Source organism: Cavia porcellus, unplaced genomic scaffold (assembly GCF_034190915.1).
Source record: "Cavia porcellus strain 051 isolate PalLab524CR breed Dunkin Hartley unplaced genomic scaffold, mCavPor4.1 scaffold_2, whole genome shotgun sequence".
In the NCBI taxonomy this organism is placed as follows: domain Eukaryota; kingdom Metazoa; phylum Chordata; class Mammalia; order Rodentia; family Caviidae; genus Cavia; species Cavia porcellus.
This window is the reverse complement of record NW_026947485.1, coordinates 55,954,536-55,981,103: the sequence shown is the minus strand read 5'-3', so window position 1 is coordinate 55,981,103 and position 26,568 is coordinate 55,954,536. Positions and strand designations below refer to the sequence as shown.

General features: G+C 33.4%; 1 protein-coding gene across 11 annotated transcripts in view; it reads left to right on the top strand.

Moving 5' to 3' along the window:
- The window catches only part of Phf14 (PHD finger protein 14), a 284,212-nt gene that overhangs the window by 79,101 nt on the left and 178,543 nt on the right, over window positions 1–26,568 (top strand). For 10 of the 11 annotated variants that reach the window (XR_010045211.1, XR_010045215.1, XR_010045212.1 and 7 more), the window contains 2 exons: window positions 21,423–21,473; window positions 21,587–21,708. Coding sequence is in view for 8 of the 11 variants with exons in the window: in XM_063242147.1 (XP_063098217.1) it covers window positions 21,423–21,473; window positions 21,587–21,708 (173 nt within the window). In the remaining 3 variants the exon portion in view is untranslated. Of the gene's footprint in view, window positions 1–11,738; window positions 11,760–21,422; window positions 21,474–21,586; window positions 21,709–26,568 lie in introns of those variants that run through there. The other variant, XM_063242128.1, reaches the window with a different exon arrangement.

The following is a 26,568-nucleotide window of genomic DNA, read 5'->3' as shown; positions in this document are numbered from 1 at the left end:
TACTTACAGGTGATAAACAGATTAGCCAGTAAAGCACTTTAAAAAAATCACAGCAGTAATTTTTTTTTTGCTAAATATGAGTTAAAAGAAATATTTCCATTCGAGAAATGAAAATAGTTTATTTAAAAAGTACCCTTCCTATACAAATGTAAGGGCTATTATAAAAACATGTAGATAATGTAGTTAAAGTTATGAAATGATGCTCAAAACTTTCACACTAAATTTTATGATAAAGGGCATCAGTGCTTTTACAAATACTCAGCTTGCTGTCATTTAAAAAAAATTCAACTGGTGATCACCAAGATTTTGGGCAATGCAAAACAAAGGCTTTCTTACTCAGTAGAATACTTCCATAGTAATAGTCATAGTTAAATATCTTGGTGACCTATTTCAATCTTCTATCATCCTCTTCTACCACAAAGCCATTATGTCACCTAATGGGGCAGTTTAGCCATGTCCCAAAAACACCCTTTACTTCCTAATTCAGGAGAATTGTCTGAGTCAACTTTCTTTTAAGGGCATAGATCATGTTTTCATTTTGATATTCTGTGCATCATCCAGCCTAGTGCTTTATAATATGAGGTTCTCAGTAGGTATCTGTTTAATATTCATGGTCCAAGAGTAGGACAGGGAGTCACAAGCAAACTAGAATCTTTTAAGACCTGGATTTTTAAACTGAAATAATCTGGAAAACAAAAGAACATACTTTATATGAAGTACGATTTTTTTTTTAACATGTAAAGGTAGGCAAGATAAATAAATTAATTTACTGTCTTATAAACAAGTTATGTGCATCAAAAGAAAAGCAATTTCCCTAGCACAAAAGAAGTTGTATTATTATGTTGTTAGATTTCAGCCTCAATGGGAAACATTTTTATTCCTATAATAAATGAAAAATGTGTGAAAAATATCCTTTGATAGTATCATTACTGACTGTCATTATAGAAAATAAAATTATAAGGAAATTTTCTTCAAAATTTATATAATTATCTGGAAGTTATTTTATAAAATGATATTATCATATATACTGGGTACACAAATCTTAAGTCTAGGCTCAACAACTAAAAAGTAAATACTTTACACAAAAGCTAACCTTCCAAACATTGACAGTGACAATGGATGGTATAAATAAAAAATTTCTGAAGGAAATAATTGCCCAATACTACTAAAATACCTGGGGCTTTCTTCGCTAAGGTATTTGATGAAAAAACCTCTATTCATTTGTTTTCTTGTATAAATACAGGGGAAGTATAAAATGCTTGAGCTACAATAGGCTAATATGTCTATTGCAATGTCTTTTATTAAGATTTCCTATTTCATCTGTTACTTCTTTTAATCAATACTTTTTAAATTGAAAAAAAAAAGAGGGAGGGGAAAGTAAGGGGTAAGCATTGTGAGGACTCAGCTGAATGTCCACAAAGCCAGCAAATGTATGAACCATTATTAATTTTAAATGTTCAACTCCTATGATCTACAATAAAGTTACCCTCTTTGTATTTTACAACTTTTTAAAGTCATTTTCTCTTCAAGTCACTATCTCTTAAAGTCACTATCTCTATATGTTTGCTGCCAGTGATGCATTCAACCACATAATCAAGGACCTATTTGAATGTCTTGCATAAAACTCAAGGGTTGGAAAATATAGATTAAAAAGTCATTATGCTACTCTTCAAAGAGAAAAGAGAAGGGTGGGGAAGCAGAGGGGTCTGAAAATGTTAACTCATAGGAGAGCTACTAGAATAGGCAGCTGCTTAGGATGCTAGATTACCTGTATACCTCTACCATTACCTCCATAACTACCTCTTATCTGAGGCTGGAAACCACATTTTCCTTAATTGTCTTCACTCCGTAGTTTCATGTTAATCATGTTAAGAATGTTTAAATAAATAAAGACTGTGCAGAAAGTAAGGCCAGTTTTCTCAGTAGGCTATAGGAGTCAGATCCTAGGCTTCATATTCCGTAGCACTGTACAACTTTCCTTTAGTTCCCAACTCTTGGTTCGGAAAAGCTCCACAAACTTCCTCCAAAATTCCCAGTGTTTTCACTCAGTTAGCAGTATACTTTGGGCATCTCGAAGACAGTATTGTTCACATTACTAACGTGATAAAGTTTTAACGTTAACAGGGAGAAATTGGCATAATCTGTTTTAATACACTTAACATTTTAATTTTATTTCATTTTTTGGGTAACAGGGATTAAACTCACAACCTTGCACTTGCCAGGCAGCAACTTGTGCCCCTGAGCTATATTTTGGCCCTTAATTTGTTTTAAATAGATTAGCTTATTGATTGAGGTTATCAGTGAGTTATAGCATATCTTCAGCAAAACAACCATGTTATATTCAACTATTTAAAGTTTATTTTATTAGTACTGTGCATGTTTGTGATACATAATGAATAAGATTATGGTGAAGAATATGTGTGTGTGTGTGTATGTGTGTCTGAATTTCATTTACATCAATTTCTGCATGGCATTTATAATTTCCTTCTCTAAATTTTGGATTTGGATTGTTCTTGATTTTCTGGGACCTTGAGATACACTGTTAGGTTATTTAAGTCTGCTCAGTTCTTTTAACGTGACCATTCACAGCTATAAATTCCCCATTAGAATGGCTTTTATGTGTCTCATAGTTCTTGTCCTAGTGTGCTTTCATTGTCATTTTTTTCTGGAAACGTTTTACTTTTTCGGTGACCCATTCAATAATTATTGTTTATTTTATGCATATATTTATGTAGATCCCGTAATCCTTTTGCTGCTGATTCCTAGCTTGACTCCATGATTTGATAGTATGCAGGAAATATTTTAGTTATTTTATATTTATTTAAACATAATTAATTTTCTGGGATATGGTTTGTTTTGGAAATGATCTGTGTGCTATTGAGAAAACTGTATATTGTGTTGTTTGATGAAATACTTGTTGTTGATGCCTGTTAAGTTCATTTGTTCAGTATTGCTGTTTAACTGATATTTCCTTGCTAATTTTTAGTGTGATTGACTTGTTGAATTATGAGAGTGGAGTATTAAGTTTACCTGCTGTGATTGTATTGGTGTCTATCTCTACTTTTTTATCGAATAGTTTTGTTTTATGAAATTGGATATACGAAATTTCAGTGCATAGATATTTACAGTTTTTACTTCTTCTGGTTAAATTGTTCATCAGTGTGTTCTTATCAGTGGCTCTCTTTTAATGTAGATACTTCTGTTTGCTTTCTACAATGCTGTTTTAGTGTTCATGTTTCTTTAATCTTGGTGTTTATACCCTTCTTCAACCTATTCAGCATAATATTTGAGGATACTTTTAGTGTCCAGCCTTCTTTTGGTGCCTTGATTGTATGCACTGCACAGAGAGGAGAATACAACTCAGTAATTTTATGACACAAAGACAAATCAGGTATCTGCGATACATAAAAGCAGTTAATAACAACAACTATGCCACTACAAAACCAATTAGCAAGAGTAACATTTGAAGACAAAACTGGTTACTTACATATTGTATTATAAAAAACAGCAAAACCTATTGCATCACTGTTAACAATAGACACAAAGCAGCCAGCCTGCCCCTGTGCACGCATAACCAGTGAGCACTGGGAGAACTAGCCCCAGTCATGCCTTAGAGAAACTGCCCTGTACCCTACCACCTTTCCAGGGCACCTTGGTTAGAAACCCAGTTGCCTGATCCATACCTCTACACCATGTGTGGGTAATCAACATGAGAAGTGCCTAGAACCCCACAACTTGCTCATCCAGAGAAACCTAGGAAAATGTCAAGACAAAGGAACTAAAGGTAATCTGTGGCCTCCAGCACAAGCAAAACCAAGTCCAGGAGACTTAGGCATGTAAGAAAGTTGAAGTCACATACCTGATATTTCTGGGATGATGACAATTGGAGTAAAGAAACTACTTTGTGAGGATGTAAAAGGAATCATATCAGATAAAATATCTTAGGTAAAAGAAGAAATGACAAACATAATAAAAGGGTATTATCTACATATCTACAGCATATCTACAGGAGACCTAGCTAAAAGAGGAGCATAGGAAGATGAGGGAAATCTTGAAAAACAATGTAGAAAGGAATTAAAATACATGAAACAGACTCAAAGAAATACCCAAGAAATTAAAAACTGCATTGAAAGGAGGCAAAACCTCTTGAAAGAAACTACAGGGAGACATTCAGACCTTGAAGACAGGATAAGAGCTAGCAATCACAAAAGGAAACATCTCTTAAAAATAACAAGGAACCAAGAGACAACAATATAATGGCTGTAAGACACACAAAGAAAAATAACAGTGATAAGTGTCATCAAAAAAGCAGGCGTCAACACAAATGACATGAAAAAGATTATTTACAGGAGTAATAACAGAGAACTTCCCAAACATGGGAAAAGGGTCTGGTATCTGGCAAGACATGGTAGAACTTCAACTAGCCATAGCTAAAGTAAACCTACACCCAGACATATAATAATCAAGACCCCAGAAATTCAGCCAAGAGCAGAATGTTAAAGGCTGTTAGAGAAAAGAAACAGATCACTTATAAAGGAAAACCCATCAGAATCACAACAGACTTCTCAACACAAGCCATCAAGTCAAGATGGGCTTGGAGTGAAGTATTTCAAGTTCTGAAAGTAAACTTCTAACCCATAGTGTTGTACCCTGAAAAACTACCTTTCAAACTTAATGGATAAATAGGACACTTCCATGACAAAGAACACCAAACCAACCGTACAAAGAGTACTGAAGGATATTGTAGAGATAGATAAAAAATGACCACTGTTCCAGGAACAGCATCAGAATGGGATCACTATATGGGGCAGGGAAAAGTAGGGATCCAACAGCAGGAAAAAAGCATGGCAGAGATGAACCAGTGCATGTTGGCCACAACCATTAATGTAGGTGGCCTCAATTCACCAATAAAAAGAAACACAGGCAGAGTGGATCAAGGAACAAGATCCATCAATATGTGTTATACAAGAAACACATTAACTTGAAGGAAGGAAGGAAAGAAGGAAGTTCCTAGACTGAAAGTCAAAGGAAAGAAAACAATACTGTGATAGGGAATCAGAAAAAAGCAATAGCTTACTCATCAACCACGGAACAGATAAGAAAGATACGGTATTTTTATGCAATGGAAAGCTATTCTGCTATAAAGAAGGACAATCATGAGGCTCTTGTAGGTAAATGGATGCAACTTGTGATCATGTTCTTGGGTAAAATAGTTTAGACTCACATAGGTTAACATCATGTTGCTGCCCTAGTATAAAAAATGTAAGGAGCTATTGGTATCCAAAATGTACAGTAGATATTGTGAAAGTAAAAGGAGAGGCAGCATCTAAAAAGGAAAGGCAGTAGCCATTGTTACATTTCCTTATCTTGTTTTAAAGTCCTGTGTCATTTTCTTGTTTTGTTTTGTTTGATTGTGCTTTGGTTTGATTTTATTATATCTGATGGTATGGTCAGCTATTTCAAAGATAACAAGATATATTGTGGTAGCCATTGTTGATTTCCTGTTATCTTGTTTTGAAGTCCTGTATCACTTCCTGTTTTGTTTGGATTGGCTTTACTCTGGGGTTTTTTGGTTTTATTTTCTTAAAAAAATAGGCACAAGACTAACCTACATTTACTATATGCAATAACTATATTACCACTAATAATAGAAAAATCCAGCAGTTACAGCATAGTCAACTGAATAGTGTACTTAAAAATTTATGAAACAGTATCAACAGTAAAAATGGAGTGGGGAAGCAAAATGTGAAAGAAGTAAAATTTGAAGAGAAAGGAAAAGATAAAAAAAAGAGGTGAGAAACGTGAGATAAAGAATTTGCTTAAAGAACAAAAGAAGAAAAAACAGGATAAAACAAAGACCAAAAGAAAGGAAAAAGAAAGAAATTCACCCCCTCCCCATCTGCTGCCGAGAAACAAAGAACCAAACAAAAAGAAAGAGTCCAAGAAATTTCTTCTTTTATTTAGATTTCAGTGTCCTGACTTTCAAGAGTCACTGTGGTAAAGTGACCCCAAAATTCTGAAGTACAGTTGTTCTGTTTGTTTTGGTTTCATTAATCACTTACTCTTAGTTACTTTTTCCCCCAAAACAGCTAGTTTTTAATCACTCTTAAATACAGTGGGCATGTCAATGAATCTTTTAATCCAGCTCTGGACTCCCATATGGTAGAAGTCACATTCAGAGTTAAATGCTACACTATATTTGCAAGTACAGTAACTGTGGGCTTTTTGGGGGGCTAGCACTTTTGGCCCCTGTTCTTTATTTCTCCTGGGCATGCAGACCATCTTGAGGCTTACTTTGTGTGTGTGGGACAGATCCCTTCCCTAGCAGACAGAAATCAGAAATACTGCAGATTGCTTCATTCTTTTTCTCTGCATTGTCTTCAGTTTGTCCAGTTGTGTTTTCTTGTTATTTATTTTTTTGAATGATAGCTAGTTTTTCTTTTACCTCTTTTTTGATTTCCAGAATCTACTAAGTAAGTTGTCTTGCAGGTGTCCTGAGCCCAGTTCCTGTATGGGCTGTGATATTATTGCTGGCCTTTATTTTATCATCTTTTAACTTCTCAACCATTTAATTTTTTAAAGATAAAATATGATTATTTTTTAAGGACAGTTCCTTTCTCTTTGTGCTAAGGAAATTTTTAATTATTAGTGTATTGACTTTTGCATGTAGGCTAATTTTAAGCATTTTTAAAGCTTCAATGACAGAAGTTGGGAAGATGGCGGATCAATAAGCAGCAAAGTAAAGAGCCTCTCTGAGAGAAACAGCTGAGATACTGGGATAAAACATCCTGGAGATGAATTCTCTCGACCCAGGAAGAAACTAAAGGGAAAAAAAAATTAAGAAAAAAAAAAAAAACAAAAGAAAACATGTGGATGGAAGGCTGTAGCCAGATGCGCTGTCACTGCAGCCAGTCCCATTGTATATGAAACGCAGCTGGAATCCAAAGACGCGCAGTTGTGGTGAGGTTGGGAGTTAGGGGGTCTGAGAGCCTCAGCAGGAGGACGCGGTTGTGGAGGGGAACAACAGAGTGGGGAACAGCACCAGCTCTGAGACATGCACTGGCTCTCAGAAAATCAGGGAACACAGTACTTCCATGGGAACGGGTGATTGGCTGGGCGGCATTTGAAGCTGGGCAGGATAACCCCGGAACCAGAACTGTAGCAGCTTCAGTCAGACACTCCTAGCACAGAGCAGATTGTTGAGAATTACTTGGACTGAGTTCGCCTTGTGTGTGTGATCCAATAGCCAAGGATGAGTTCTCCCTCAAGCTATCCCTAACTCGCCCCGACCACACAGCACACACTAACATGTGAAGACTCCCAGTATTTAACCACCTCAGAAGAGAGAGAGAGACCAGCCTGCCTCTGCTTGTACTCCAGTGGTCATCAGCAGACTGGGAAGGGCAGTAGTCCCTCGCCAGCTTGCTTCAGAATAATCATAGCCAATACAGGAAGTGCTGGGGACCCCCACTATCCTCTTGTCTGGAAGAAACCAGAAACATGACAAGAGGAAGAAACAAAAGGAAATCTCCAGCCTCCAACCAAAGTAGTACTGGCCTAGGAGAGGTAAACATAGAAGAGATTGGGGGTTGCACACCTGCAGTTTTGGAAAAAACAGTATCTGACATACAGAACTCAAAACAGAAAGACTAATACAAGTAAAGGAAGATATAAGAAAAATAATTAAAAAATGCTAAGTACCTCTCAAGAAGACACATGGAACAATGGAGGAACATAGAAAAAGGAGAGAAACCTTTGATGAAGAATATTAAACAAATCTAGAATACATGACACAGATTCAAAGAGATTACCAAGAAAAAACTCCATTGAAAGTGGGCAAAACTGCTTGAAAGAAACTAAAGATCTACTATCAAACCTTGAAAACAGGTTTGCAACCTGTGATTGCGAAAGGAAAGATCTCTTAAAAATAACAAGAAACCAGGAAGTAACAATGCAAAGGCTAGAAGATGACGATAGGATCTATAACTTAAGAATAAAAATGTGATGGAAGAAGCAGGAGTAAAAGCAAATGAAATACAAAGGTTATTTACAGAAATAATTAAGAAAACTTCCCAAGCATAGGAAAAGGAAATGATATTCAGATGTATGAGGCATACAGAACTCCAGCCAGCTAGAACCAAAATATATCTACATTCAATATAAGAATCAAGATCCCAGTAACGCAACACAAGAACAGAATATTAAAAGCTGTGAGAGAAAAGAAACAGTTCACCTATAAAGGAAAACCCATCAGAATCACGACGGACTTCTCGACACAAACCATCAAATCAAAAAGTGCTTGGAGTGAAGTATTCCAAGCCCTGAAAGAAAATAACCTCCAACTAGTTGATGTATCCTGAAAAACTGTCTCTCAAAATTAATGGAGAAAAAGATTCTTCCATGACAAAGAGGAACTGGGGGAGTTTATGACTACCAATCCAACCTTACAAAAAAAATACTGAAGACCATTCTCGAGAGAGAGAGAAAATTAGACCGTGGTTTCAAGAACAGTGACAGAGGGGGCTCACTGAATGGGGCAGACAGTGGAATTAAGGGGAAAAGTAGACAACCAATGGCAGAAAAATAGCATGGCAGAGATGAGGCAGAGAAGTTTGGCCATAATTGCTAACATGGATGGCCTTGATACTCTAACAAAGAAACACAGGCAGAGTGTATCAGGAGATAGGGCCATCAAGATGCTCTATATAAGAAATATAGTTAACCTGAAAGAGGATTTATGGACTGAAAGTCAAAGATGAGAAAATAATGCTCTATGTGATTAGAAAACAGAAAAAAGTGAGAGTAGCTTGCCCTTCAGCTGCAGATTGGTTGGAAAGACGTAACACTTTTATACAATGGAGAATTACTCAGCTATAAGGAAGGAAAACCTTGAGGTTCTTGTAGGTAAATGGATGCAACTTGAGAGCAAGCTCAGGGGTAAAAAGTTTCAGAACTACTTAGGTAAATAGTGGAGTGCCTCGTTAATCTAAAAACTAAAGGAGTCAGTGCAATACAAAATGTACAGTGCACCCCGTGAAAGTGAAAAAGGAGGAATTGTCTAAAAAGGGAAAGCAGAGGATATTGTTAATATTTTATCATGAGTTGAAATCCATATTGCTTTCATTGCTCTGTTTAGTTTGGTTATATTCTGTTCCAATTTGTCTACTTGTAGTAGATTTGAGGGCCTAGACAGCTATTCCAAAGATAGCAGGGTATACTGTGGTAAGCATTTTTAATTTCCTGTTAACTTAATCTGAAGCCCTGTATTGCTTTCACTGCCTTGTCTTGACTGACTTTATTTGAATCTGTAATGTTTGATAGTATAGGCACTACTCTGAAGGCAATAAGATTCACTCTGATACCCACCCATTCTGCTTTGACTGTTACCTTCTTTTGAAGTCTTATGTCTCCAATGTTTTGTTTTTATTGAGTTTGTTCCGTACTGCTATGTTCAATTTTATTGTACCTGATAATATGGACAATTCTATTGAAGGTAACACAGTTACATCATGGTAACTGTTGCAGATCACCTTGTATTGTGGTTTTAAATCATGTGCTCTGTCCATCCTTTTGTTTTGAATGAGCCCATTTTTTTTCTTCTCATTTGGTTTTATTCTTTTAAAAACAAAAACAAACAAACAAACAACAAATAACAATATGTATTCCAGTTCACAGTATAGGAGAAACTGCGTAAAATCTTAGAAGAAATGTTGTAAAGTACAGCAGAGCTTTCAGATATCGCTAAATGTGTGATCCTTAAAGTCATTATCTTGCTGAACACTAGGTTTGCCATCAGTGTGAAATCTTGTAAAGAAATAGAAAGCTACATTAAAGTAGATGTGAAGAGTTCATGACTTACTAAGTACAAAAGGACTGTATAAAATATAAAGCATTATGTTGATTACTGTAATATCTGAGATACTGTAAAAGTTACAATTCAATTCAGCAAGCATTCATCTTGAGTGGTATGTGCAAGGCACTGTGCATAGTTAAGGAAATACAAGATGCTATTAAATACCTAAGTGGTGGAGTTCCAAATAATAAAGATAGATTGAACAAAAACAAAAACTTAAATGACAATATTGTATTTATTTGCTTAGAAATATTTTGGGGCTGAAGATATACGTCGCTCAGTGGTGGAATGTTTGCCTAGCATCTTTGGGTCCTGGATTCATTTCTAGGCACTCCCCCAAATGTTTTTTCTTTGTTGTATGGGTTTTTAATCATGTTTGAAATGTGAGCATTTAATTTACAGTGATTTTTTTTCTCAATACTATTTCTTTGTAACATAATTTTCTTTACAAGATAGACTGTGTGAAATCAAATTCCTGAGTGTTTTAAGTAGTATTGCAAAATGATCAGATAGCATAGTGTGTAGAAAGTACCTGGAATAGTAAACAGTGAATTTGAGTTTTAGTTTACTTTGTCTCTTTGTGGCCTTGGAAAAGTAGTTTATTTTAGTGGCAGTCAGCGAGCTATACCTTATGTTTGGCAACATACATGAGATAATCAATTCAAAGGAAAAAGGAATTACTTTGGTGCAGAGTTTAGACCCATGATTGGCAGAGGAAAAATCCGTGTGTTGAGCTCATGCTATGTAGAGAATCATGACAGGGAGAGCATGGGAGCTGCTTACCCTCTGGTTACTTGAGTAGTGGAGGGAGAGAATGGAAGGAAAGGGGGAGACACTGTACATTGTGCACCAGTTTCCCGCACGGGCACATTCATGGTGATCTAACTTCCAGCAGATGCTTTGGGTAGTGCCACTGTTGGTAACCAACATGGCCTTTGGGGATATGTAAGATTCAAAACATAACTCCTTTATTGTGTTTTGTATTTTCCTTTATAAAATGAATTTGATGATCTCCAGTCTTTTTTGTAGCTAAAAGTATCCTTCTGCATTTTATGATTTTTTTTTTTTTATCTCTAGATCTTAGTCAGAGGATTCAGTACATTAATATTCAAAGAATTTGGAGATAGTACTTTGTAATTGGGTTTTTTTTTTTTTAAATCATGTTACTGTTAACTTGTTTTTTCCTTTTATGGCAGTTGTTCCATTATAGTCATTATTATTCTCATTAAAAATTATATAAGTGATAGTGAGGCATTAGATGTGTACATTGCAGAGTGACTGTTTCTAAAATGCATTTTTTTTGAAAAATCTCATGTTCATTTTACAAAGTGCCATTTAATTGTTTTAAGTACTAAATTTAATATTGGCTTTTTAATGACAGTAGATAAAGTACTTAACTGGTAGTGGAAATATATATTACTATAATAATAGACTAATAACACATTTTTTTAATTTATGAAATTTAAACAATAGCATACTTTTCACCTTATTCTAAGATTGATTGGGCAGGGGAGGAATACAGTCAAGCAAAGACTTTAATTAAATTTTAAGGATTGTTACTTAGTTTATTTTTCAATTTGACTATTAAATTTCTAATTTGGGAAAGCACATTTTTAAGGTTGTTTTAATCTATGTTTTTGTAGATTGCAATCCTCATTAGTCTCAAATACATGTGGTTTTATTTGATGAGTAATTCTAAATTTGGATATGTATCTAATTTCATGGTTTATTTTTTCTTTTAATAGCAAGTGTTATTATTTCATGACTTCAAAGACTTCCTGTATCTGGTGGGCTATTAATTATAACTTTGTTTTTTTCTGTATGCGGCATTATTAATATTTCCCCTGGCTTCCTTATTTCTGTGTTTGTCTTTTTCATGTGGAAGCATTGAGATGCCTATGGAGTTTTGAATGTCCAGTCATATTTGAAGAAAAAAAAATTTGTATGGAGTTTTTCTACCCAGGTATTTCCTGTGGGGAGATTTTATGATGATTGGCCACTTTTTTTTTGAGTAAAGCTGTCATTATAGATATTTGTTTTTTTAGAAATCAGTATCTCAGTAGAAATACAGTATTCTTTTATCTCTTAACCAATAGCTGTATGCTTGGATGCTAGATTCCTGGACAGTGAAGGAGATGGTGGGGTGTATGGGTCTTACATTTTAAAAAGCAGAACTGCATATAAGCTTCCTGTTTCCTGGTTTCTTCCTTATCATGCTCTGTGCTTTTACCCCTTGTTCAGGGTCTGTCTGGTTATTTTTCTGCAGAGGATATGTTTCCTGTGTTCTGTGAAAGAGGCGTAATCCTTTGATAACATAGAGAAGCAGAACTTTTATGTTAATGAATTTTGATCCAAAATACAGCAGTATGATAGCAGTGGAAATACTTATGTGTGGGAGTTTGTGTCCCTGTTGTAAACTTTTCAGGTGACGCATTTGTTTTTAAATAGTCACAGTTAAATGGCCCATATCTGTGTATGGATGGTAGCTTTAGTAAATGTATTTAGTTTATACATTTGTTTCATAAGAGGGCAATAAGCTGAAAAATGCCCACTCACAGTTGTGACTAAAGTTGAAGATGTTGAGATTGGGAGATTAACTGGACCTTGTCTAATCAATGAACACCTGGAACCAGAGGTTCTTTTCAGTGCATAGAGTATAAAAAGGAGATGTAATAAGAGACAGTGGCTCAGCGAGATGGTGATGTAGGAGGAGAGTTGAGGAGTGTGGGCCACTTTTAGAATTTGGAAAAGAAGACAGAATCTCCATGAAGACCTCCAACCCAGAGTAGGCCTCTCCAGATACCATGAGTTTAATGAGACCCATGCCAAAATTCTGACCTATAGAACTGTCTGGGATAATTGTTAGTGCAGTGATAAAAATAGATAAATGACAGATGGATACTCTGACCTTTTTCTTTTGTTTCTCTCTCTCTCTCTCTCTCTGTATCTCTATTGCTGTCTCTTTCTTTCTTTCTTTCTTTCTTTCTTTCTTTCTTTCTTTCTTTCTTTCTTTCTTTCTTTCTTTCTTTCTATGGTGCTGTGTATGCTAGGCAAGCACCACAGAAAGAAAGAAACACTGAGCCACATACTCAGGCTTCCTACCGTGTGTGTGTGTGTGTGTGTGTGTGTGTGTGTGTGTGATATTTGAAACTGAGATGGGACAATGATTTATAGCACTTGAATTTTTACTTGAAGTCAGAGCTATTGGAAATGAAAACGTATTGAGATCATTCCTACTCTGAGAAAGCAAGTTTTTTCCCCCCCAAATCCATTTTATTTCAAGGATAAAAAGAAAGAAAAGAAAATAGAGGAAGGGGGGGGGACTTCAACAGAGTTTCAAAACATGTCAGTCAGGGGGCCATTCACCCAGAGCACAAGACAGCTGCATTCAGTAGCACACTAGTGCACAAATCGGAACTCGAGTAGCACAAATCAGAAAGTATGTTTTTAAATAAACGTGAGATTCTACTTTGCTTAGATATGCCCCCAGGGACAAACTGTTTTGTTTTGTTTTGAAAAGTGACTGTTCTTTTTTTCCATTTCTACCAGCAGCATGTGAAGATTCATAATTTCTCCACATCTATTCTAGTACTTACTATTGCCTCCTTAAGATAGCCATCCTAATGGGCATGAAGTGAGCCATTCTTAGTGTGGTTTTAATCTACATGACAATGATAATATTGTTAGATGGAAAAAAGTATGTGACTTCTTTTTCCTGTATCTGCTGTGTCACACAACATTAAAATGATACAGGTAAGACTCTTAAATAGGAAATGACTGACAGTATTCATTTATTGAAAACATGAGTAACTTGTCAGATATTGTTGTTATCCTTCAGTTTTAGTTCATGAGTTATGAGAGCCAAACTAATATTATTACGTGTTTGAGAAAGTAGCCTACATGAGGAAATCGTAGAAAGGATGCTCCAAGGAATAACTGAAATACTGTTCCCATAGCACTGTTTTATTTTCTGTCCTTATCACAATGTAATTATGCTTTTTCTATGTTTTTTAGTTTAATAAATGAAGGAAAATATACATAGTTTTTTTAAAATAATAATGTCAAATACTTAAAAAAGTTGCAGTATATGAATACTGGGGTAATAGCAGTGTATTTTCAGACAGTAAAACAGAGAGCAGTGTCTGGACAGTTTTCTCACAGTGGAATATGTGCCCCCTTGTTTCTTGGAATAGTTGGAGCTGTGCAGCCGCCAGTGAAACTGTCTGAAGGGCTTTCTGTATTGGGAAGGAAGAGGGTTATATGAAATAATGAAATAATCTTTAATACTGTTCTTAATATGTTTGTGAAATAAAGATTAAATCCAAATTCCTTTGGTTTTAATATGTTGTACATCCTTTTTCATGTTTGTAGATCCTGCTTATTATACCTTTCTTGATCCTGTATATAGTCAGTTTTTTTGCTAGCATTCTTTATTTCTTTACACTCTTGCCCTTCCTTACCAGTCTTGAGGTCTTTCTTTCTTTGTTGCTGTTGTTTTCCCCTTCCAGCAAGTAGCAACATTTGAGTAGGAAAAAAAATTTATATATATATATAAATTTATATATATATAAATTTATATATATATATATATTTTATATTATATATTGGTATATAGTTGTCATTGTGAGTTGACAGGACTTTTACATTGAGCTATATCCCCAACTTCTTTTTTCCTTGAAATTGCAGTCTTCTTGTATCAGTCTCCCAATGCTAGGAATACAGGCATTTGCCACCAGGCCTGTTGCATACACCCATATTTGAAGGTGGGCTTTATAGCAATAGTAAAGATACTAAAACTAAGACTCTTAAGAACAACTTTGATGAATGAATTTTAGGTAAGTCTTTGAATGATCTGAGCAGCATATACCTTTATTTTTGTACAGTACTTTATCTTAGTTGTACTCATAAGTAATTATGTAATTTTTGATTTGGTAAATGTAGACTTGTGGTGTTGAACTTCAAATGAGAAGGAACTGTCTTGTTCACAAGGGAATCAGTCCCATTCTTGTTGTATATTAATCATATTTCATAGTGAAGCTACAGAATTTCTGTTTAACTACTTTTTTACGTAGACATTTTTCTGTATTATTTTTTATATGGAAAATTTTCCTTTTAGGCAAGGCAGTTACTTTGAAGAAAATATAAATTAGCTTGTCCATGTTCCTTTTGAAGTTACTTTAAAAATTGGTGTTTGTACTTTTAGGCATGTGTTCTAATAACTTTAATGTAACTTGAAAGCTTTCAGATTTTCCTTTTGTATTTCTTACACTGTATGCCACCTGGTGACTTTTCATCTTCTGTACAAGTGCCAATACCGAGATCAGTCTTTCCATATTCTTAAACACATATGTGCCAGAGTGTTTTCTTTGAAGTTCTGAGATCTTTCTTCCTGATATAAATTTTTTGTTTTATTTTATATATTTTATCTTTTTCTAGATATGTGCAATAAATACTCATAGTATGTTTTCGCAACATTTCCTAGAGTAGGAAAAAATTATTAGCTTTGATTGAAACCTGTAGTTTTCCAGGTTACACTACTTTTTTCAGACCATTATTTTGGAAAAGGAGTTAACTATATGTTTAATTGGTTTCTCATCTTTTTAATCAGTTAAGTTTATTGGTACATTTTAGGTATACATATTGATCACATTCATTGTAGGGAATTTATACCTATACATAATATAACTTGATTCTCTTCTCTTCCCCCATTCCTCCACCCTTCCTTCAACCTCTTCCCTTCCTTATTTACAAAAACTTTGTTTCTGTTTTTCCTTGTTTTCTCATCATTTTTCCCCCTTCCATCCTTTCCCCCCATCTGTCTCTATTTCCTCTTCCCATTTGTATAGTTCTTTTCCAATTTCACAATATCTATTTTACGTTTTGGTCCTTATTTACACTTTTAACTTCTCATACCAGAGAAACAGTGTACTATTTTATGCATGTGTCTTAACATTCTGAGCTGGTAAGCCTGTTCCAAGGGGTAGTTTTTTATTTGAGAAATACTCACTATCCCTGTGTCTGCTTTCATTGCAATTGTGTTCTAACTTGTTTTACACAAATGCAACATAGCCATTTAATAATGTTAGGACCACAGTCTTGGGAATCTAAAAATATGAAATTTGTACATCTATACATATACATACACATACATAAAAAATGGGGGAACCTTTGGAGTCTTTTCGATGGGAATGACCAACAATTACTGTATATCCTGTCTCACTGTCTTATCTTCAGAGTAACAATTTGAATTATTATAGTTCTGGAAAAGAAGAATTTTGTGAGTGATTTAGAAACCAGAAATACCTGATAAACTCAGGGTAACTTCTGTTATACTAAACAGAGTATAAAACATCTATGTGTTATAGATTTTTAAAGAAACCTGGCAGACAATTCTGTGGTGTACTAGAACATGCTTGACTCACTCAAATGCACTCAAATGTACCCTGGAAAACTGGGATGAGGTCCACCTTGGGTACTGTTAGTCTCAAGTAATCTTACTCAAAACATAAATGCTCCTGTAGAGCTTTTGCTTCTTAACCATTATATTTATTTATTTCAAGGACCAAGAATTACAGAGAATGAAGAACAGATGAACCTTCAGGATTTTACTTTGTATATATCATTATCAATGAGAAGGGTTTTATAGAAAGCTTACTTATGTAAAATATATTTTTTATACTTTATATTTAGTTCTATAGTTATTTTAATTTATAGTAGTTAAGCTATAGCTTAACTATACTTGGTCATCATTTTCTTTTTATTTTTCCGATATTTTCATAATCCTGTTATTAGATAAAAATAAACTCCACAACCCTACTGGCCAGAAAGAAAACATTCCCTTTTGATAATTACCATTACATCTGTTGTTTGTTGGTAGCCAATGGAAACAGATGGCACTTTGTTCCTCCTTTGTTTTCAAGTATGTAAAAATACAGAGCACTTTCTCTTAATGTTTTAAGAATTTTCATCTGTGATTTGTGTTCAGTATAGTTTCATCATTGGAGGCTTTAATAATTGTATATTATATATATATTCATATATACATAAGAATAAACTTCCTATTGAAGCATTTTGAACACCTGCCAGAAAGTTACTCATATTTATTCATAGTATAAGTAGGTTAACCATCTCAAATACAAAAATGTGAAATGCCTTAAAATATGAAATTTTCTGAGTGTCAACACTCAGAAGTCTCAGATTTTGGAGCATTTCAGAATTCAGTGTATTTTTAATTCAAGAATAAAAATATTCAGCTGATAAAGTCTATAAAAATAATTAAATCCTGAAAATCTACTTGAAAATGTTAAACTACTTGCTGAAATTTGAAAAACTACTAATTGCAGGCATTTTGATGCTTTATTTGAAATTACATTTCTTCAAAGAATTGAAAACATGAAGTTGTAACATTAACGTTGAAAAATCAATTCAAAACTAGATGATACTTCATTACCTAAAAGATGGGTTAGACAAAGAAAAACAGATTAAACAGAGATTGTTCAGAAATTAATTGAACTAAAATGAAGCATTTTAATCTTTTGCTCTTACATACATACATTTATTTATTTAGGTGCCTGGAAGCAAACTCGGGACCTTGTACTTGCCTGGCAGGTTCTGCACTGCTGAGCTATATCACTGGTCAAATCTTTTCCTCTTAGCGTAGTTTACTATTCTAAAACCTTACTGAAAAGTTGTGTGTATAAATTATGGAAATGGATAATAGATCACCAAAAAAAGGGAAAAATAGTCAAAACTTTTGCTCAATCTTTCAACATTTGTATTATATAGTATAATCCTTATTTTTGGTCTAAATGTACTTTATTAAAATAAAAAATTCTTGACTTTTTCTTTATGTAATATGATTAAAATTATTTGGGCACAGAATAAGAAAGGTTACATGATCCTTACCAATTTTGAAATGAATTTTTTTTCTGGGACAGAAATTGAAGCATTGAATAACAGACAGAATATAGAAACAGCTAGCTGAGAAAGAGTCAGAATTTGAATAAATGTTGTTGATATTACAGACTCTTCTCTACAAGTAGTTTTAATGTGTATATACACATTACTTAGTTGGGATTCTTGTTAATAGGTAGATTCTATCTGAATTTATTGGAGTGAGCTTGAGATTCTGAGTTTCTAGTGGGAGCTTAGCAGATGTCAGTGCTTATGGGCCACAGTTGATACTGTTTTAGAAGCAAGGTTTACTGCTATTCTTTGAGAATAATAGATGTTGGGCCTACATTTAAAGATACAGCCCTATTTTTTCTTTCTAATTAATTCCAAAATGTAATTTAAAAATTCCGGTCAGTAATACAAATGTAAAAGGCTACATAGCCTATAATTTTTTTTTCTTTTGAACAACTTTAACTGCCTTGTGGTTGTCTAGTGGCAGATAAAATAGTTTGAGATTAGACACGTGATTAAATAATGATGGAGTTTATATGATAAAAATTAGAAATACAGTAATTTAAGCAAATGTTTATTTTAGAAAGTAATTCTTTTTGTAATTATTTGATATCCACTGTAATTTAGGAATGAATCTTTTAAAAATCTTCACTGTGTGAGTAACTTGTGAGAGTAGAGTAAAGATTGGTGCTTAGATCTCCTTGCAAAGCCTCATGTGGTCATAAGTGTTTTTCAAATGTAACTGGATCTAGAGTGTGACACTGGGATTGGTTCATGGTGCAATGCTAGGATCAGGTGCACTAGGATTAAGGGTGACTGCTACCAGCCCTAAATAGCCTGGATAAGAGATAATGGATAGAAGGAGCTGTGGTCTTCTCTTGTTGCTTTGTTATCTTCTACCCACCATGAACTGTTTTTCCCCTACAATGCCACCTTGCTTTGGGCCATCCATTTATGAACTAAAACCTCTATAAATTGTTACCTAAATAAACCTTTTCTTCTTTAACTTTGGATGTCAGGCATTTTGTCTTAGCCTGTCTTAGAGAAGAAAAGTAACTAAGATAAGTGGTATTTCTTCTAATTTCTAAAGAATAGTCTGCATTTGGAGATCATAAATCTACAGAGGTTGTGCTCTGTGAATAGAGATTTCATGCATATTGGCTACAAACTCTATTATACTAAACACTACTTTTGAAGATTTGGATGTCTTTTCAAATGGCAAATATATTCTGAAATATGAGGTGTAAAATTATAACTGAATTCTTTTCATTAGTTTTACTTTTACTAGGATTTGAGGCCTTGTGAACTTGTTTTCTCCCCCTTTTAATGGTGACTTAAGACTTACTTGTTTCTTTACATTGCAAAAACATGTATATTCACACGTAAGCAAACAGTAGATGTGATAGACTCTTTGGGTTTCTTAGTATTTCAGCTGTGTAGATGAGATGTGTTATGAAAATTGAGATGCACCAAGTAAATCATAATTATAAATGTGAAGTATTGAAAAAAATCCTTCAGGATAATTTAGGATATGTTATTCTTTTCAAATATGTATTGAAAAATCAAAGTTATTTTTCTATTTTAAAGTATAAAAGCTAAAAATAATATTAAAACAGTTTCAAAATATTTTAAGAGAGTTACAATAATTAATACTTTGGATATTTTTGTCTTCATTTATATATTCGGAGTACAAGATATATGCATGTTGTCCTGTCCAAACTATATTAGTACAAAACTTTCTTTTCAATGAACTAAGAGAAACCAGATGTATAACTGTCTTAATTATCTTGTATATAAATATATTTTTCTCTTCCTTTCTTTCCCTTTTCCCTCATCATAGTTTGTCTTTCCTTTGGAATAGTTTTTTCCCATTTTATAATATCTGCTGTATATTTTGTATGCTAGTTATTTGTTCAGTTTTTCACACTAGTGAAACAATACAGTGTTTACATATATGAGTCTGATTATTTCACTTGTGTGTATGGTCTTGAGTTGCACCCATTTACCTATAAAAGTCTCCAGTTTATCATCTTTACGGCTGTGTAGTACTCCATTATATATGTATATGTATATATATATATGTATATATATAAAAAATCTTTTTTATCTGTTACTTCATTGATGTGCAGCTGGGTTGTTTCCAAGATTTACCTACTATAAACTGTAGTGTTATATACATGGGTGCACATATATTGCTATGATATGACATTTTTAATCTTTTGGGAAGATACCAAGAAGGGAAATAGGTGGATCAAATGGGATCTCCAATTAAAGCTTTTTGAGGAACCTTCAGACTGATTTCCGCAGTGATTGCACCAGTCTATATTTCTATGAACAATGGAGACTGTTTTCTTTTTTTCCCCAATAGACTCTCCAGCTTTTGTTATTGATTGATTTTTTTGATGATAGTCTTTCATTCTGGGGTGACATGAACTCACAGTGTTGTTTTAATTTGTATCTTCTGACTGTCCAGTGATTTTGAACATTTGTTTCATGTATTTATTTGCTATTTGTATTTGTTCATCTGAGATGTGTATACTCATCTCATATGTCCAGTTTTGGACTGAGTCTTTGAATTCTGAGGTTAGATATTTTTCAATCCTTTATATGTTGTAGATGCAAGTACTTTGTCAGAGGGACAGCTGGCTGTAATTTTTTTATCACTCTATGGGTTATTTTTTTTTTGCTCTCGGTGATTTCTTTTGTTATGTGAAAGCCTTTTAATACAGTGAGATAATATTGCAATTCTTAAGGGTTACAACCATCACCATAGTCCAGTATCAAAAGATTGAGCCCTAAATCAAATAGATATGAACTTCTCAGCCTAAATAAATAACAGGAAGGTTGGCACTAGGGATAGACACAGACCAAGAACCTCCTACCTCTAGAAGACAACCAGAGGATCAACACTTTCTAGGAAAGCCTGGGCACCAGTGATAAGTCTATCTCATGTAAGAAATACAAGCATCAACACAGAAAGCAAAATAAAATAGAAAATAGAAATGATAAAACGAAGAAGCAAAATGCAGTCCCAGATACCCAGCCAACCTTGGACAGGTCCAGAGCACAGGCAGAGGAAATGAGAAGGCAACAAATGGGACTCTCTGAATTGATAGTAACAAAAGTGAAAGAACAAATGGAAGAGGCCATAGATAAAGTAATCTCTAAAGTGCAAAAGGAAATGACTGTCAAAATGAAAGAACTTAAAGCAGACACAGAAAAACAAATAGGAAAACAATGGAAACTATGAATGCCAAACATAGAAAAGAAGTGACATCAGTGAAACGGATTCACACAAATGCCAGGAGATTTCCACTGAAAGTATATTCAGCAAATTGAATGATACTGAGGATAGAATATCATATCCATAAGACAGGAATGGAGGACGAGCAACCAGGAAAAGAAAGATATCTTTAAACTAGCAAGAGACCATGCATAATCAATCCAACAGCTAAGGATGAAGCAAGAAAAATCACTTTAAAGTGTGTTATTTTGTTATGCTTTTCTTCTGGATGACATAAATTACAACGAAATGTAGTGGAGCTATGTAACATTAGCTAGAAATGTTAATTTTCTAAGTGTAACTTTAGTAATATTTAACAGAGAAAATTTATTGTTATCATTATTTACACATTAGATTTTTTTGGATTTTCTTTTCTTTTAGAGAACCAGAGGACGGAAACGCAGCTTTGTTCCTGAGGAAGAAAAACATGAGGTTGGAATAAGTTAAGCACTTTCCACAGTTTTTGAGAAACTTTCTTGCTAAAATTATTTGTTTCCCTCAGTTTCTAATTTTGTTTTATTTTATTCTTCCTACTTGTATGGCAGGAAAGAGTTCCTAGAGAGAGAAGACAAAGACAGTCTGTGTTACAAAAGAAGCCCAAGGCTGAAGACTTGAGAACTGAGTGTGCAACATGCAAAGGAACTGGAGACAATGAAAATCTTGTCAGGTAAATCAGATGCTTAGACTTGGTCTTTAGGGAATTCAAGTCCCATGTTCATCCTTTCTCATCGCAGATAAAATTTAAAAAAATTTGCAGCCTAAGCTCTTCATAAAATCTTATTTAGTGGTAACAATGCTTTGTAAACGATATTACCCATGTATTAACTTGACACATACTCTGAATTTAGATGCAAATAAGAATGATAATTTGGATTCTGAGCACAATAGAATTAATTTTCTCTTGACAAGAGAAGTTGACAATGCTTTGTGTATAGAGGCCACAAAAATAATTTGATCTAAAAACTTTGTGCTATGATTATTGCTCATAAAACCATAGTTGCTAACCTGTGTTAGTATATTCCAAAAGTTGAAGTTTGTCAGCACTGATGATAAATCAGGTTTTATTGGCAAGAGCTTCATTAGCACTTCTTATTATCAAATGAATGTGTTAAATGCTTCTCTCTTATGAAATAAAGAAAGGTGAAAAGATGGCCTAGGTAGATTTTGTTTTTGTTTTGTTTTTCCCTTTGTTTCTTTGGCTTTTTTTTGGTATACTTTCTTTTTATTATTAAACATAATGCTAATGAGGAACCTCAGCTGCTGCTGCATAGTAAATGTTCTTGAAGGCACAGGACTATGAGTTAGTTAGCCTTTGTGCACTGAAGAGATCATTCCAAATGCTGGGTGAGATCCGGACTAAAGAGTTAGCATAGAGACCTCCTTTAACAGAACCATCACTCTTTCACAGGATAATGGCAGACAGAGGTGCAGCTAGTGAGCTCTTCATAGTAGCTTCCAAAAATTGTCTTTTGGGAAACTTCTATTAAAGTAGCTGAAAATACAAAAATTAAACATTTGAAACTATACACTTACATTGATAAAACGTTTTTGAATTACATGATTCATTTTTTAGTCATTAAGAATATGTCAGTTTTAGCTGGGCACAGTGGTACAAGGTTGTAATTCCAGCAATCTGTGCGGTGCTGAGTTTTAGCTCAGCCTGAGTAATTTAGTGAGGCCTTGTCTGAGAATATAAATGACTAGGCGTGTAGCTTGTTCAGACTGTGAAGGTGACGAATTCAGTTCCTAGGTTGGCAAAACAAAAACTTCGTTTTTGTTTTTCTTCATCTAATGAAGGTATGCAATTTTAAATTTGTTAGTTACTGTTTTCATGTAGGAAGAAAGTAAAAATCACAGCAAAAAACAAACAAAGAAATCCAAAGTGCTTTTAAAAGTTTCAGAATTTTTGACTAATGTCTGTTAACATAATTAATGTGAATACTGTGACAGATATCCTACAGATCAAGTTACGCGTAGGGTAATGTTCCAAGTTCTCAAGATAGATGCATATGAGTAATTCTGATGATAATATGAATTTTTGAAATGTGTGAAAAGGAAATCTCAAGTATAAGCATAATATAATGATATACATAAAACTGCAATAATAAATAAAATAAAAACAATAATCTTATATAATAAGTATTTAACCTAGAACATGTTATTGGGGTTGAAGGTGAGGTTGAGTAGCATGATTAATTTGAAGCAATAGTTAAAAACTAATAAGTAGAATCCATGATCCTCTTTTTAGTTGTTTGAAAGGTTTTTAGAACTTCTAGATGATTCAGGGCTTTTTCCTACAGGAAAATATAAACATTTTTAATAGTTTTTTTATATGTATATATATTTGGCATAACTTAGGAAAAAATAATTTTGTTTCAAAATTTACTTTATATGAAGGCAGTTTCAGTTAATCTCATATTTTAGTTGTCTTAAACCATGTAGGTACTGTCTTCGAATCTTTTTTTTTTGGAGGCTTTTTTGATAAAATGCATCATTTTACAGCAATACATGCATATAAATATTTATAGCACCATAATTGGTAATAGCTAAATCTTGGAAGTGGCCTGTATGTTAAACAACAGATGAATGGGTAAAGAAAATGTGGTATCTCTACATATTGTAATGCTCCTTGGTTATAAAGAAAGATAAATTTGAGACCTTGGTAGAAAAATGAATATACTTTGAAAACATAATCCATAAATGAAATAAATCTGATGTGCAAGCTTGCACACTGTCTAGTTTCTCTCAGTAATCCAGAATGCAAATAAGAGCAAAATAAAAGATGGCTAAAATAAATAAGAAGGAAATAGGGAGATAGAACAAATGGAAAGGTGACCAAAAGGCTGGGGTAGGTGGGGTATTGAAAAGATTTAAGATGTGTTCTGTATATGTACCAACTATCCACAATAAATACAATTATTATTTGTTGCAAACGTGAACTAAAAAATAATGAAAAAGCAAGTTAGGAAGAGGGGAAGAGGAGAGAAAGGGGGAGTAAGAAGAATCAAGATATGTTAAGTACATGTACTCAGTACTTAAGATGTATGCAAATATATACTGTAAACAGATACTAACAATAAAATATAAAAAAATAAAATTTAAAGTATAAAAAAACCTTTTGTATAGCAGTGCATACCTGCCTTTAGCACTCAAGAGACGAGACAGAAGAATAGCTGTGAGTTTGAGGCTAGGCGGGGTTATCTAGTGAGTTTAAGGCCAGCCTGGACTATAAGTGATACCCCATCTCAAAAAAAAAAATAATCTTTTTTGATATTTCAGCAAACTTTTTTGGCTTTTCAAATATATTGAGTATCTTCGTATCATTTGCATCTCTAAAGAAGTAGCTACTGTTGTCTAAGATTGATAACATTTTTTGTTATAGTATAAGCCTTTTGTTTATTTCATTAATTTCTATTTTAAGATTTTCATTACTGATTGCATTATACAAAATGCCAATTTCTGGATTTTTGTGAAAATCTCCTGGAAAGAAATGATGGTTTATTACTTTAGAATTGATTATAGTCAAGTCCCCTTCCTTCAATTGACTTTATTAAAAAAGATAACATCATAAATTTTCTGCCAAGATTTTAAAAAGGTAATGAAGAGGAAGTTAAATGTGTTTATTAATATTTTTGAGGTTAGATGGATATAAAGCAATACAGTAAACGGTTTTATGGTTATAATGTGATGTGTCTTAAAAAGCAATACATATTCAGGTTTAAACACTGTTGATTTAAAGTAGAATTTTTATAATTGTAGTGTATCTTAAATACACATATGTTTTATAATCATAAGATATTTTAAATAGAGCCTCATTTTCTATAAAGATATATTTTAATGAGTGGTCAGAGATATACTGTACTCATTGTATATGCCTATTAGATTCTGTGAAATTGATTTCTTGGGTCATAATGATCTTCTAATGATCTATTTTCTTAAGTTTCCTTGAACTAACATCTGTAACTCACTAGAACTAGCTCTTTAGCAGCTTTGATTTTTTGAAACCACATTTTTGTATGTAATTCAGGCTAGACAGAAAATTTCTTCTTGATTATTTTCGTTCCTTTTTCATTTATTTGTACATTTGTATGTGAATTTGTTTCATATCATTGCAATATCACATGCAGTTTATCAGCAAGTTTTTATTAATGTGGATTTTAATTGATATTTTTGGTTTTGTGTTTAAACTGTTTTGTAGGTCTTTACAAATAATTTAACATTTTTTGCCTCAAGATTTTCTCATATAAAATGTATGATTAGAATCATACTTTGTTCTATTAAGTATTTTACGAATAATACCTGCATTGGTGAAATGCTTTCTATTAAAATATTAAGACAATGGCATCATTTAGTAATGCTGAGATGAAGGTCATAATTGACAAATATGATTCTAGTCACAAAGTTAGATTGTTGGTTTGGTCTTGCAACTTTTTTTTTTTTTTTTGTGCTAGAAATCGAGCTCTGAACCCTTGTGCTTGCCAGGCAGGCACTTATGCCCCTGAGCTATATCCCTAGCTCCTTGAAACAATATTCTTAGCACTTTATTTCTTTTACACATGGATTCTGAATGTTTCACCTTAAACTAAATTTGATTATGTTATGAATTATTAGGAACTCAAACAAGAATTTATGTATGTGTGTGTGTTTTATATATACATTTTTGTTAGATTTTTATTTCATATACTAGCATCTGATTATTCTGATTTAAACTTTTAAGCAACTTTTTGATTGTAACTAGTATGAAGTCTTACAAACTTCCTGGATGAAAAAAGATTTTTTTTTTTCTGAGATTTGACTAGACTGAGATGAAATCTAAAATTGGTTATAATTTAGTCAGTGGTTTCACAGAACTTCAAATCACTAAAAACAAGTTATTTAAACTACTTTTAGAATAGAAACTAGTTCCTTCACTTTTAAGAAGTTTAGCATTAAATTTGATAGAATCTTAAAATAAACCTATTTAATGACAGACTTGTCTTTATCTTGTAGAGTTAATCATATCATAATTTCTCTGTGATGATTTACATATCCATTTAGTATCATGTAACTATAAAGTAGTGATACAAATATATATTACTTAGTACTTGTAAATTAAAACTAAAAAACAAATATGAATGTTTAAATGGTTCCTGTGTGCTGATAAATTCATGTACATTAAAAATACATGTTTTGTGCACAAGAATGTTTTTGGATAAACTTTTGTGTTTGTTTTTACCTCTGTCAACACCTTTCTGGTTGGGTTTGCTTTGTTTTGTTTTCTACTTCTAAATCATGGTTAGTATTATGTAGGGTTTTTTTGTTGTTGTTGTTTTTTGTTTTGTTTGTTTTGTATCAAGAATCAAACTCATGACCTTGCGCTTGCCAGGCAGGTGCTTGTGCCGCTGAGCTAAACTCCTGGCCCTAAGTAGTTATTTTTTAAATTGGAAAAGTCTAGATTTCGATAATGGTATGAGTGGTTTCCATACTCCTTATATTACCCGTCTAACTCTGTGTGATTTGCCCCCTTTCTCACTTTTGGTTATGATCT